The 15,310-nt window shown below is 33.5% G+C and overlaps 1 protein-coding gene and 1 pseudogene across 2 annotated transcripts; both read right to left on the reverse strand.

Annotated features, from left to right (window-relative positions):
• Window positions 1-3,597: 3,597 nt before the first annotated feature.
• Window positions 3,598-5,447, reverse strand: LOC145086558 (7-deoxyloganetic acid glucosyltransferase-like; annotated as a pseudogene). Its single transcript, XR_013700498.1, has 2 exons — window positions 4,861-5,447; window positions 3,598-4,766 (listed from the first exon to the last, which is right to left on the reverse strand). The product of XR_013700498.1 is annotated as a 7-deoxyloganetic acid glucosyltransferase-like (transcript).
• Window positions 5,448-12,367: 6,920 nt separating this feature from the next.
• Window positions 12,368-14,048, reverse strand: LOC145089420 (uncharacterized). The gene is made up of 2 exons (XM_079027860.1): window positions 13,418-14,048; window positions 12,368-12,921 (listed from the first exon to the last, which is right to left on the reverse strand). The coding sequence occupies exons 1-2, from the start codon at window positions 14,046-14,048 to the stop codon at window positions 12,368-12,370; spliced, it is 1,185 nt and encodes a 394-aa protein (XP_078883986.1).
• Between the last annotated feature and the right edge of the window lie 1,262 nt (window positions 14,049-15,310).

A 15,310-nucleotide genomic window follows, 5' to 3' on the forward strand; every position in this document is an offset into this window, starting at 1 on the left:
ATATTAATTAAACAATATGATTTCTCCTTTAATATATTATTCTCATAATATATTAATAAATCATATCTAATCCTTTCTCTCCATAATTCATCCTATCAAGTTGCTTTGGTGAAGGCAACCCAAAAGGACCATGCACCATCGGGTCAAGTACATACCAAAATAGTTATGGACTTAGACACTAATCCAACATTCCCATCTTTCGAAGACCTAGATACATATAAGTGCCGGGAACAAGTGGTAAATTTTGAATTTACTGCTTTTCCCTTGCCTTTATTTACTTTATCTGCACTACCTAACACATTGGACTCAATTGGACCACTTGTCCCACCAACCACATGTGGCCCACTAACATTGGTATCAGGCACACTCCTTTGCAATATGCCCTTAGTCTTGTTACATCATTCTTTTTAAAAGCAAGATTCCTCCTTGTTTCAAGTGCATCCACTTTATTCTTAAGATCTTTCTTTGACTTCCACATCTGTCCCACATAAAAACTAGATTTATGCACCTCACCATGTGAACATACTTTCTCCTTGCTAAATCGTTTTAATAGAACCCTCCTATTTTTTTTAGTATCAATCTTCTCCTAATGACTCCCATTCATCACAATCAATTACCTCAAGGTCTTCTGGTTCATTTGTTTCTTGTTCTTCTTCTACCTCATTATTAAACCCAAACCCTGCATACTCCACACCTCCATCAATATTCATTCTAAAGTCACTCATGTCAACATCCGTGTCATTAACTTCATTGTCTATGTCTACTATAACAACACTATCAGAATCACTATCATCATCGGTGTATTCATCTTCACCCTCTTCTGATTTTAACTCGTCTGATTGACCATCAAATAAACCCTTATTATCTTGATCAAAGTCTTGATATTCACTATCACGGTGGATTGTTGTAGGGCCTGCTGTGTTGTTTTCATTATCATGTAACACTTCAAATGGATCAAAGTCTTCATTCAACATTTTAGATACATCCTTTGGTACATACACTATTGTTGCATCAAGCTCATGTTCTTCTTGTACTTCCTTGTCTTGATTATCCCTTGTTTCACTTGATGGTGCTTCTTTGTCTTGATTATTTCCTGTTTTAGTCTCCATATATAACCTCTTAGAACATGACCTAGTAGCCTCACTTGGCTTCAGATTTATTGTTCTCCTCATTTCTGGAGAAAGTGATTTTGATTCACCTCCATAAACCACAAGTGGTAATGATGAACTACAAGTTTCATGTTGGGGATCATCAACTATTTTTTGTTTTCTTTGTTTTGGTTCAACTGCCACTTAATCTTCTTCATTTAGCTGCTCAATAACAACGTCGTTACTCTTATTTGGTGACATGAAGTATGTAACCAAGTTGGTTGTGTCATGCTCAGTATACACCTGGATCACCTTGTTAGCTCCAATATATTTAGCTAGGTTACACACATCTTGATCATTACCTAGAGCTCTAAAGCCAAAAATGAAGTCTTCATTGAGAATCCTGAAGTGATAATATATTACTGGGGGAACCACGTATCCTAGTTCTAGCATCATAGCGTTGAGTTCATGCACTGAAAACTCATTTATATCAACTAAATCAATATATGTAAGTTTCCCCTTCACATGTCTTACATTTTGAAAATGTGTGAACTTCCCACCATGGCGAAGTTCAGTTGTGAACAAATGGGGATGATCAACTATCCCAAACAGCAAAAAATACAAAATGCAGTTAGCGTATTATGTGAAATTTCAAAAAATATAAGTTTAAAAAGCTATAATAACACCCACCATACAAATCCAGTGCATCAAACCCCATCGTTGTAGGACGTATAGTCCACAGTGAATGCATCATTTTTTCCTTCAATCTACAGAACTGCAGTTCAGCTCAAGAAATGATTTGGAGTGGATATCTTTGATTTAAGGTTAGAACGTTAATGAGAATTGAACGAGGAAAAAGGTGGGAGTGTCTGATGTTTTTGGGCATCGTTATATGTGCGGTAATAGATGAGTATTCCCCCCATAAATGAAAAGACGAAAATAGCCTCATGTGCATGGCAACGGGGGGAAGAAAACGGAATGCCTCTAACGGCAGTTAAAGGCAGGGACCAAATCCACCGTTAAAACTTCAAATAACAACGTTTTTTGCTAGCAATTTTTTTGGACCCTACCCATAAAAATTGGCAAACCACATAGACCATTTTTATAATTTTGTTTTTAAATTATTTTTTAAGTTTGATTAACTTAAACCAAATGGTCCATGAGAATTGAACGAGGAAAAAGGTGGGAGTGTCTGATGTTTTTGGGCATCGTTTTATGTGCGGTAATAGATGAGTATTCCCCCCATAAATAAAAAGACGAAAATAGCCTCATGTGCATGGCAACGGGGGGAAGAAAACGGAATGCCTCTAACGGCAGTTAGAGGCAGGGACCAAATCCACCGTTAAAACTTCAAATAACAACGTTTTTGCTAGCAATTTTTTTGGACCCTACCCATAAAAATTGGCAAACCACATGGACCATTTTTATAATTTTGTTTTTACATTATTTTTTAGAGTTAATACCTTAAAAACCATTATTTATACATCCTCGTTTCGATTTAACCCCAAATTTATTTTTTGTTCTTCATTTGCCATTATATTTTAGAAAACGTTTCATTTTCGGACCCTTGACCGGTCATCAACAGGTAATGATGACGTGTCAGTTTTTGCATTTTTTTTGTTTGCATTTGGCCCCAACATTTCCGTATAAGTTTGCGTTTAACCCCAATATTTTTTGTTCCCCATTTGCCATTATTTTTTAGACAAAATTTCGTTTTAGCCATTGGTCAGTCACGAATAGATATTTTAAAACGTAAGAGTTGAAACTACGACTTCTCATTGAGGGTGAGGTATGTTACCTAGTAAGCCAATAACTTTTTTTTTGTATTATCAGTGTTTGTTGTATTTAATCTACACATGTATTTTAAAATGAAGGAAAAATATCTAGTGTAAGTCTTGAGTCTGTAACATCTAATAAACAATATGACATGCTAATCTTTAAGCTAATCAAAATTGTTAATTCATTCGTAATTTATCAAAAACAATTGGTTATGTTTACCGACATATTTGTTTAGAAACCATATATTTCTAAAGAGTAAAAATGTGCCTTCTCTTTAAGGGACGAGGCGTGTTACATGTTTACACTGATAATACAAAAAAAAAGTTATTGGCTTACTAGGTAACACGCCTCACCCTCAATGAGAAGTCGTAGTTTCAACTCTTACGTTTTAAAATATCTATTTGTGACTGACCAATGGCTAAAACGAGTTTGTCTAAAAAATAATGGCAAATGGGAAACAAAAAATATTGGGGTTAAACGCAAACTTATACGTAAATGTTGGGGCCTATTGCAAACAAAAAAAATGCAAAAACTGACACGTCATCATTACCTGTTGATGACCGGTTAAGGATCCGAAAATGAAACGTTTTCTAAAATATAATGGTAAATGAAGAACAAAAAATAAATTTGGAGTTAAATCGAAACGAGGATGTATAAATAATGGTTTTTAAGGTATTAACCCTATTTTTTAAGTTTGATAAATTTAAACACCTGCTCTTTGTCGTCGACAAATGCCAAGTCATCAAAGGTCACATAAGGATGAGTTACAAACCTGCAATTTTGACTAAATTGCAAAAGTAAAAAAATGGTTTTATTGTTACAAAAAAAATCATTACTAGCTTTTTCAAGGAAAAGCATTTTCCCTAATTTAAATGTTCCATTTTATTTAATTTCCTTCCTATAAAAGGTTCAATACTCAAAAACCATTTCCTTTATCCACAGGTCAACAACCATTGCAACATAGCTTTACTTGCAAACAAAATCATTTGACTTAAGATCTTCACCAAGCCTATTCAAATCCATCCTCGAAAAGCCATTTTCCGACACACTTTTCGCACCAGCCTCCGCCACCACTTTTGTCGATCGGAAAAATTCACTCCGTCGCACATCTAAAACATCTTTCACCGCCTTCTCGACCACAAATCTGTCACAAGTATCTTTTATATCAATACCAATCTTCCACACTTCGCTCACAAACCGACTATTGACATTTTGGTCCACTTTAAGTGGCCAACAAATCATCAGAACCCCCTCCACCATACTCTCCACCGTCGAGTTCCATCCACTATGTGTCAGAAAACCACCGATTGCAGAATGGGCTAACACCTCCTCTTGCGGAACCCATGTTGTAATGAACCCTCTCCGGTTAGTTTCACCGACAAGATTCCCCGGAACTTTACTCTCATCATAGTCTCCGGTGACCAAACCAGGCCGTTTCACGAACAGGAAAGGGTATCCACTGTTCACTAATCCATGCCAGATTTCAACGAATTGGTCTACTGTCATCGTTGCCATGCTTCCGATGCTAACATAAACGACAGATTTTGGTAGTTGGGTGTCTAGCCATGAGAGACAATCTCGATTTTCTGTCCATAGACTGTTTGAAACATTGTGTTGCGTTGATTTAGGGAGATGGGATTTGAGCAGAGTGTGTAATGGGCCTATGCAGTATATGTTTGGGCAAAGACTGCGGATTTGATCGAGTATGGATGCGTCGAGAGCTTTAAATGTGTTAGAGTATGACACCATGAGCTCGAGGAACTTGTCGAGCTTCGTTCATTATGATTTGCATAACGGGATTGGTAAGGTTATCGTAACGATAGAAACCTGGAAGATCCCGGCGCCGGAGAAAAGCTTCTGTTCCGGGGACGTTCTTTATCAACACATCCAAATCGATACCTGAATCAAAAAAAGTTTTCATTTTTCATTTCTCATTTTTCAACATTTGAAGTCATATATCGCCGGTGAAAGGAAAAGAAGGAGCTGAGCTCACCGTTGAAAGGGACCTCGCCGGCTCCGATGAGCTTAGGAAGACACAAATACGTCCAGAGAGCGCAAGGACTCACGGTTTCGAAATAAATCAAAGGAATCTGTATCTCTTCCGCGACATCAAGTGCAAATGAAAATAATCCGTCGGGTACTACAACAGTCACCGGAGAATCGGATTTGCAACTGAAGCATCCGGAAACCATCATGTCTCTGAAAGCTGGTTCGGTCACAGTTTTCATTCCTTCAAACACCTCGTTGTAGCGTGCGGTGGAACGAGGATGATCGTCGGGGAGTCCATCGGAGATGGTCTGGAAATGGAAATTTGGGTAGCGGCTGAATCGAGACAAGACATTGGTGTGACGGAGGAGGTTTCGTTGGATGTGGTCGGTGTTGAGGACAGTGACGGAGATGCCGGAGATACAGAGGAGCTCTGCTAATTTGAGGACACAATTGACAGGACCTTGCATTGGCAAAGGGAAAATCAGGACATGGGTAGACATAATTAACTGAACTCCGAGAGAATCTTCCGAGAATACGTACTTTGGTGACGAGGCAGCAGTACTTCAGATTTCTCAATGGCGGATGATCAAGATGATATGCTACTTTATTAAAAAGCAAATTACAAAAGTTGTCCATGTGGTATGAGGAAAATTATAGATATGGTCCTTAAAGTCTTAAACTATTTTTCATCATACATATATTCTAAAAATGAGTATCTTGTATGATTTTAATCTTTGGATAGTCTAATTTACATAGACTTTAACCATTAAGTCCATATAATGATAATTACATCCTTATTCGTATCGCCTCCAACTTGCACCCAATTTACTCAAACACATGAACTTAACATTTTGGAGATTGAAATAGCATAGCAATAGCTTTAATCCGGTAAAAGGATGTTCCTTTCTCCAAAATTGATGATGACTCAACTAGGAGGATGAAGAGAATAGAAAGGAAAGCAAAAGAAACAAAGAGCAAATCACAACTAATCTGGGATGAATAAAAAATGTATGTGGTTACAGAGGAAAATTTATGGTTATAACTTTTAAGGATGTTTTATACGAGAGAGAAGAAGAAATGGATCTTTAATTGTTATTTGTATACAAAAATGATTGTGCTATCGGGTCGTTGGAAACATGTTCATCAGTTATTAAATTGGGCCATTTGAGTTAAGTGTTCTATGATACTTTAATACAAAATTTATAAATTTATTGGTAGAAGTAAAGGCTTGTGCGTAGGTTTTGAAAATTATTATTTCTATAATGTATTATATTAAACTAGTAAAAAGCATGCAAGATTATCACCATAGGAATTGGTTGTGTAATAAAAGATAGTTAAGGACCATTTATGTAATTATTCTTTATTATTTAAATATCAAATTAAAATAAATAATAGTGTCTTTGTCATCTTTATATAGTGTTTGAATATTTATATTATATAAAATAACACAAATTAAATATATTTTTTCCACCGTATGCGACATGCGACTATAATATATCTTATCGTGTCAAATAGTATTTGTCCGTGGTTACATAAACTTTGAGAACATTGGACTTAAGAACCGATACCGGACCTATAATACCAATTTCATCCAACCCAATTCACAAAATGTGGTAACGGATAGAATTTTAGAGGCTTCTTAACCATCCAAGCTTCTCACTGGTGTAGTAGGGTGACATGGTTGTGTACCCGTGGACCTCTCTCTCTCTCTCTCTCTCTCTCTCTCTCTCTCTCTCTCTCTCTCTCTCTCTCTCTCTCTCTCTCTCTCTCTCTCTCTCTCTCTCTCTCTCTCTCTCTCTCTCTCTCTCTCTCTTGTTTGAAAAACAACTAACTATGACCGATTTAATCGAGTGAATTAAATTATTTACCACTTTATAAATACAGGTTATTTTAACCTTTAATCTTGTATAAGATTTTATGTTTTTTTCTTATTCAATTATTTTTACAACGAAATGAATACCAACAATCCCACCCTAAATTATAGTAAAATGAAATATTTTGCTAATAGTTCAAGCAAGCAGACCAACTAGAAATGTATTTCCTTTTGATTTGTCGATACCACTCCAATTCATTCCTTTCCAATTTAAAATTTAAAATGTTCATTTGTGTTATCCATTGTTTATACTAAACATTACCCCTAACATTTTCAACAACTTCTTTCCTTTTTCCCTATCATGTTCGACAAATCCAACCCCATCTCTTGTCACAAAGCCAATCCCCATACAAGAAATAAACCAAAACCTCGACAAGTTAGATAACGACTTCATATTGGAAATTCAACCCCTATCACCCAAAGACATTTCAGAACCAATTCCCTCTGGTCGACAAAGTAAAAGGAAGACAATCTCTTAAGCGGTGACTCTGAGGGAAAAATTCATGTTGACCAAAGTGTGAGTCGATAAATCCGAGGATACATAGCACGAAAATTCACAATCGGCTGCTCACTTTTTGTTATACATTACCGAACAATTTCATGAAGAAATGGATCATGGTAACTAACGTACAAAACACCAATGGAATACAAAGTTTCAATATTTGAGAAATGATATTACAAAGATGAATGGGTTGTACAACAACCTAAAAAGTTAAAGGAAAAGTAGACAAAGTGATGAAGGCATTCTTAAGAAGACGTATGAATTATTACATGAGGACAACAATGGAAGGTTATTCAAATCTAATGATCCTTGGAAACTTGTAGCAATTAGTCCAGAATTGAGAAGTATGCAAAAGAAAAAGGGTGAAGCTGTTACATGAAAAAGAACAAAAATGTCATCGATCATTTATACGACTTCATTCGATTCTCGTGTCACGTTAGACTTAAACAACAATGAGGAGATCAAATCGAAAGAAATTTCCAGGCTGATGGGTAGGGAGAAAGCAAAAAGGAATGGATATTCTTAACATGCATCAAGATTCAGCCACATAGAGGACATTCAGAAAATGGAAATAAATATCGAAAAAAATATAAATTGACTTTTAGCGAAAGTTTGGGATACGAAAAAGAAAATTCGTCCAAAAAAAGGTGTGTGAGGAAAAGCAAAAGGCACATAACGGAAAACAACACCTCATGGATATGAGATTTTTCATGCAAAGCATCAACCACCTTTCAGGAGATGAACTCAAAATGTTTGGTTTTCTATACATCTAAACACATAATCATGGGCAAAGGAAACAAAATAATAAGGATCTAAGTTTCATGTTATTACTACTACCCTAATAAAACATAAAGAAAGAAGAATTACACACTTGTTAGGTAGCCATTAATCTCCATGCTTGAAATTGTCATCCTCAATGTTTCTTGGATAAGATGACCCATACCAAAATCCCTCTAACGGTATCACAACCATCTTTATATATATATATATATATATATATATATATATATATATATATATATATATATTAAAAGAGAAACCTTATGACATCATCTTCAACAATCAAGACCATTCATTGTGTTTTCTTGATTAATTTCAACCCTTTGATCATTTTGGTGATGTCAATCTAAAATTAAATTAAAGTAAATTAATATCGACTAAATTCGAAGGTTTGACTAATTGATTTAATGTTAATATTATTTATAAAGGGAATGTATTCAACACATTTAAACCTCATCATAATTTTTGAAAGTAAATTTTGTTCCTTCCTAATTAAAATCACGTTCATAACTATCACTTTTCGTATATATTCTTTCAATCCATATCTATTATATGAAACGTATCTACAAGATTACAGGATATCGTTGCCCAATTTAAAAAAATCAAAGAATTCGAAATTTAATATCCTTTCCATAATCATTGTTGAATGTTTTCTTCAGATCCTTTGCAGCATTACATTCGAACAGCGTAACCCTTTGCAACATCATGTTCATAATCCAGTTTACTTCTTTAATATGATGTTCTTAATTTTTGTTAATTGTATTTGATTATTTTGATTCTCATTAGTGTTGTATTTGACTGTGATCTTTGAATGCATGAATAATCTTGATTATAAATGTTAGTATTATTATTTCAATCTTATATTTTATACTTTTAACCTTGCATTTGATGTTGCACTCTGCATGTTTGATAAAATGTTCATGAGAAAAGCGTAGTGACTTTTGATTAACTGTATGTATGTATGTATGTATGTATGTCTTACGTAATTAAATTTTTCTAACATTGTTTAAATTGCACGGTAGTTGATGATTAAAAACTACCATTTACCCTTCAGTATTTTTAATTATTAATATTACGCTGCTATTAATTTGACATATTTGCCCATAATTCTTGGTTTTTAATAGATTTATTTAATAGCAATGTACTTTGACTTTAATCTATAATGTTTTGAATTGCAATTTATAAATTTCTTTTAAGTTGTTATAACTGTGTTCAGTGGATACAAAGTGAATTGTAATTTCTATTTAATTTTAACATATTTAGTTACTAGTAATGTGCGTATGTGTTTTTTTATTTGAAAAGCCAAAGCTTTTATTTCAACATTTTTTCCTAATCTGTCCATGTCCTTGAAAGGTCATATCTCGGTCATGGGAAACCCTTTTTGGTCGAAATAAGTGAAGAAAGATTTGTATTTAAGACAATTAATCTTGAAATCTTTATATATATTAAAAGAGAAACCTTATGACATCATCTTAAACAATCAAGACCACTCATTGTGTTTTCTTGATTAATTTCAACCCTTGGATCATTTTGATGATGTCATCCTAAAATTAAATTAAATTAAATTAATATTGACTAAATTTGAAAGTTCAACTAATTGATTAAATGTTAATATCATTTATAAAAGGAATATATTCAACACATTTAAACCTCAACATAATTTTTGGAAGTGAATTTCGTTACTTTCTAATTAAAATCATGTTCATAATTATCACCTCTCGTATATATTCTTTCAATCCATATCTATTATATGAAACGTATCTACAAGATTACGGGATATCGTTGCTAAATTTAAAAAAATCAAAGAATTCGAAATTTGATATCCTTTCCATAATCATTGTTAAAAGTTATGTATAAATCATGTGCTACTATTCATATATTATGTTTTCTTCAGACCCTTTGCGGCATCACATTCGAACAGCCTCATCCTTTGCAGCATCACGTTCATCATCCAACTTCCTTCTTTAATATGATGTTCTTAATTTTATTAATTGTATTTGATTTTTTGATTCTCTTTAGTGTTACATTTGACTGTGATCTTTGAAAGCATAAATTATCTTGATTATTAATGTTAGTATTGGTTTTATCATGTAATCTTTATATATATTAAAAGAGAAACCTTATGGCATCATCTTCAACAATCAACACCATTGATTGTGTTTTCTTGATTAATTTCAACCCTTGGATCATTTTTATGATGTCATCCTAAAATTAAATTTAATTAAATTAATATTGACTAAATTTGAAAGTTTGACTAATTGGTTTAATGTTAACTAGAAAGGTTACCCCCGCTATGCGGGGGCCAGAAGCTTTCAATGTTGTTTCCGAATTGATAAATATGATAGACATAGAAAGTGCAAGGATGAAAAGTCCGGGCTTTGCCCCAGACAAAAAATGTAAAAGTTTTGACTGTAAGAACCAGAAGTGTGAAAATGGCTAAAGAATTAAATGGGTAGGAATTAGCAACTTTTTAGAAAATAGATCAAAGTTGTCAAACCGTTAAAGTTTCGTGGCCAAACTTTAAATATTAAAAGTTCTAAAAAAAGGTGTAAAAATATTGATTGCAATGACCAAAAGTGTCAAAATGGGTAAAGAATAATGAGCAAAGTTGCCAAAAAAAAACATCCAAATTTAGTATTCCTAACTTCCAACTATAATAAATGGACCAATTCTGCCAAAAAAATGGGAAGTTGAAAGGAACACAAACAAAAGGAGATGAATAAATTAGCTAAAGAAGTACAGGGACCGGATATGTAAATCAAGGAACCAGGACAAATCCACAACTTTAATATATATATATATATATATATATATATATATATATATATATATCAAATGTATTCAACTCATTTAAACCTCATCATAATTTTTGAAAGTAAATTTTGTTCCTTCCTAATTAAAATCACGTTCATAACTATCACATTTCGTATATATTCTTTCAACTAGGTGTGAGACCCGTGTATTAGATGGGTTTTATTAAAAAATTGATATAAATTGTTAAGAATTACATGTTTTTTAGTAATAACTTTACATACATACAAAAATGTATAATGAATAAAGTAACTTTAAAATTCCAAACAAATAAAATAAAATGGTACATATTTGTAAAATGATGATGACAATAATAATGTAAACATTAAACATGAATTAATTAAAACTTGCTACATATATAAAAACAAAATGATGAATAAGTAAGTTAATGTATAATAATAAAAACAACTATTAAAATATTGACACTTTTTTTTATGAATTACAATTTTCCAAAGACTTCATTGAATACAACATTAGATGTTGTGTTGGTAAGTTTCTCATCTTTATCTAAAATTAATATCTTTAATCCAACTTTACTTTTAACTCTCGACAATGCAACATACAACTGCCTATGAGTGAATACTAGTTGTTTCAAAAACAACCCAACCCTCGATAGTGATTGTCCTTGACTTTTATTTATTGTCATTGCAAAACATACAGCTAGTGGGAATTGTCGTCTTTGAAATATGAAAGGAATTCTTTTACCCGAAGGCGTCAAATACATTCTTGGAATAAACATACGGTTACCGATATTACTTCCAGATATTATTTCAGCTTCTATAACACGTTTACCCAATGAAATAAACCGTAACCTTGTGCCATTTCACAATCCGCATTTTTTATCAATATTCCTTAGTAACATAACCGGAACACCGACTTTTAACACCAACTTATGAATTGGCATACCTGAAGGTCTAAGACCATTTAGAACATCAGGAGAGTATAAAGTTTCATCAACTTCATCATGAACAAAATCTGCATGAGAAAGACTATCAAAACGTAAATACTAATGTGGATCTCCTGGGAATACTTTTAACAAATGCTCGTTAATCTCTTGAATGACTTCATTCTTCGGTGCAATGATTGCTCTTTCTTGAAAATAAATCGGATTCTTGGCATTTTCAACAATAGAAGGATAGACAAATCCAGTTAATGAACCAATAGGATCAACTGAATCAACAATGAGAAGATCAGTTGGAATATCAATAATTGCCTCGCCATCATTCAAACCACCAACTTTTCCTTCTCCAATATCCAAAATCCATTTTGCAAAAGTCTCCGTTTCTTGAATATCAGATGTGAGAACACTTAACCTCATGTTTTTTTTTTGTTAATGTTAAGACTTTGCAACTTGACCAAATATAAGAGGAACTTAAAGAAGCGTTCACAATGTCTTGCCTGCTTCCATTAGGAACAACTGGTAGAATTTATCTAAAATCGCCTCCAAAGACAATTGTTTTTCCTCCAAATGGCAATTTTGAGTTTCCATGAAAATCACGACTCAATATATCTTTCAAAGAACGATCCAAGGCTTCAAATGCATGCTTATGAATCATAGGTGCCTCGTCTCATATAATTAATGATGCTTTTTAACAATTTGGGTACATCACTATCCGGTGCAAAAGAACAAAAGGAATCCTCAGTAAGATTTAGAGGAACTATAAAGCATGAGTGTGTTGTTCTACCTTCGGTTAGTAACAATGAAGCAATGCCACTTGAAGCAAAATTTAAAATGATATCACCTTTGGATCTTATACATGCATATAAAGTCTTCCAGAGAAAAGTTTTACTGGTACCTCCATAGCCATAAACAAAAAACACACCTCCTTTTTTCTGTTTAACAGTTGTCATGATTTCATCAAAAACTAATCGTTGTTCAATTGTTAATGAATCAAGAAGTTGATGAGATTCTTTTTGTAGACTGTTCATATCAAAATCTAACTCCTCAGTAATCAAACGGTTGTGTGATGAAGATACCAAATCATGATCAAGGTAAGGCACCCCAACAAAATCTTTAAGGCTTGAAATATTTTGGAGTAGAGTTTTTTCAATCTCATATAGCGTCAAATTTTTAAGCTGATCGTCATTAATGGATAAACCTATACAATTGCAGAGTTAATTAGTAAAAGATAAATATATACATTTATCACGTAATAAACATAATGTGTATAAAAAACCTTTAAAATATTTTCAAATAATAATATAATTAGCATTTCAAAACTTATATAAGCAATGTATAAAATGTAATGAATGAGAAAAATGATAATACCTGGAGACTTTAATCTCATTCGCTGATTGTAGAGAATTCCATCGGATATGTATTGCCAAGTATTCTCCCAAACATAACACGGTTTAGACAAACTATTAAACTTTAGCATAGTTGCAAATAGAAACCGTAAATAATAACTTGATCTTGAATGACTTGCTTCCTCGATGGCATCAATATATTCTCTATCATATACTAAAAGTCCAAGAGAATAACATGCATCTCTAAAAGTAGGACATGTCCATTAACCGTACAAATATCTGCAAATGATTTCGGACCTTTGACTTTATTTAAAAGAATTCTCAAAAAATATGTTTCACCGAGATTACGTGAAACTGTGTGAATGCTTCCAATAGAAAACCCTTTTTTTCTTGGCTCCCAACAATGATCTTTTTGTTTCCATACAAATTTTGTAGGAAACTCAACATAAGAAAGTTTTCGTGCATCCTCATTATGTTCATTACAGCTCATACAAGATAAGAACATCGAAGAAGAAACAGATTGTTTGTCGAGGATATCTTCAATATCATCATCTGCTCCGTATACAACATTTTGTTTTCCAGGAAGATGGAACGGATGCCTTACAACAGAAGGATATCTGTAATGAACATCAAATCCATATATACGCCACGAAGCTTCAAATGCAGACAAATACTTACAATCATAATAGTTCTTTATTTCATCAACATGAATATCGTCATTATCACCTCCGTTGTTTGGTGCAACTTTAATAGTAGCCCAATCAGGACCCTTGTTAATATATTTAAAGAAATATTTGATGGAAGCCACTTGATTGCACCACTCAACATTAATGTGAGCCTGGTATCGTTTCAAAAGGGTTTTGTGATATGGAACAACACTTCTGTTGTCTAACTTAACACCCGACTTTTCTATAAAAGATCCATTATTACATCTCCTATATATAGGATAACCATTTGAATCAACAGAAGTATTCTCCATGAATGGCTTCGGGAAGCTTTTTGAACACTTGTTTTCACTCATTCATGGGCATTTAGGATTATCAGAACCCATAGGCACAGGTAAAGGTTCTAAACTCCCGTATGGTTTTTGATGTTGTTTCTTTACCCTCGCACAAGTCACACATTTGGCCACATACTTTGCAACATCAAGCTTCATCGTTGGCCACCAGTAATAGGGTTTCAGGTCCCTATACATTTTAGTGCTACCGGGATGAATCGAGTATATGATTTTGTGAGCTTCTTCCATTAGAAGATCTCTGACTCCTCCTGTCTTAGGTATCCAAATCAAATCTTGGAACACCTTCAGTCCATGACTGTTTATACCGAACACTAACATTTTGCCCAAACGTTCTTCCATTCAGCCATTCTTCTCAGAAGCTTCTGATGGGTTTTGGTCATAAGACATCCTATGTGCTCATACAAACCCTAATGCTCGGATCTAGGTTTCTCTATTGTACATGCAAGTTATCCAAGACTACAAACCCTAATTCTAGCATACAAGTAATGATATTAACATAAGAATGAGTTTATAATGTTTCCTTGATTGTTATGTAGCAATAACAATCACAAATCTCCTTGTATTGACTTTAGAAAGCTTAGAGTCACAATTGTCACTCCTCTAATGGTTCACAAACACCAAGAGCAAATGGAGAAGATATGAGGAGAGAGGGGAGGTATTGAATTCGTCCCTAAGAAGCATTGGGAAGGTCTTACACGGAATCATGTGCCAAGGGGGTTTATATAGGTGTACAGATAGGGTTTCAGTCATTATCCTTATCTAGTTGCTTGCTTACCAAGCAACCCATAAGATAATCCTTGAATCCTTATCATAGTCGAATTCTAAGGCATTATCACCTTAAATTCGTCCATCCTATACTTAGGATAATCCTTACCTTATTTTGTAACTATCACATAATTACAATTCAGCCCCTCTAGTTTAATTAATTACACTTGATCACAAAATTATTTCCTAATTAATTATTGACCAATATTAATTAAACAAATATGATTTCTCCTTTAATATATTATTCTTATAACAGATTAATAAATCATAATAACCTCTCTCTCTATTTATTTCTCCAATCAAGTTGCTTTGGTGAAGGCAACCCAAAAGGACTATGCACCATCGGGTCAAGTACATACCAAAATAGTTATGGACTTAGACACTAATCCAACAGTCTCCCACTTAGATAAGTCTAATAACTATTATGCGTATGACTTCAGATCCTGATCTGCAATCGT

The sequence above is a fragment of the Lactuca serriola genome, chromosome 2 (genome assembly GCF_051521515.1).
Source record: "Lactuca serriola cultivar US96UC23 chromosome 2, Lser_US96UC23_V15, whole genome shotgun sequence".
NCBI lineage: Eukaryota > Viridiplantae > Streptophyta > Magnoliopsida > Asterales > Asteraceae > Lactuca > Lactuca serriola.

Coding starts and splice junctions, on each gene's coding strand:
- LOC145089420 (XM_079027860.1), bottom strand. CDS start 14,048: ATGGAGAATACTTCTGTTGATTCAAATGGTTATCCTATATATAGGAGA. Junction 12,922..13,417: donor AAGCATTCACACAGTTTCAC/GTAATCTCGGTG, acceptor GCAATTGTATAG/GTTTATCCATTAATGACGAT.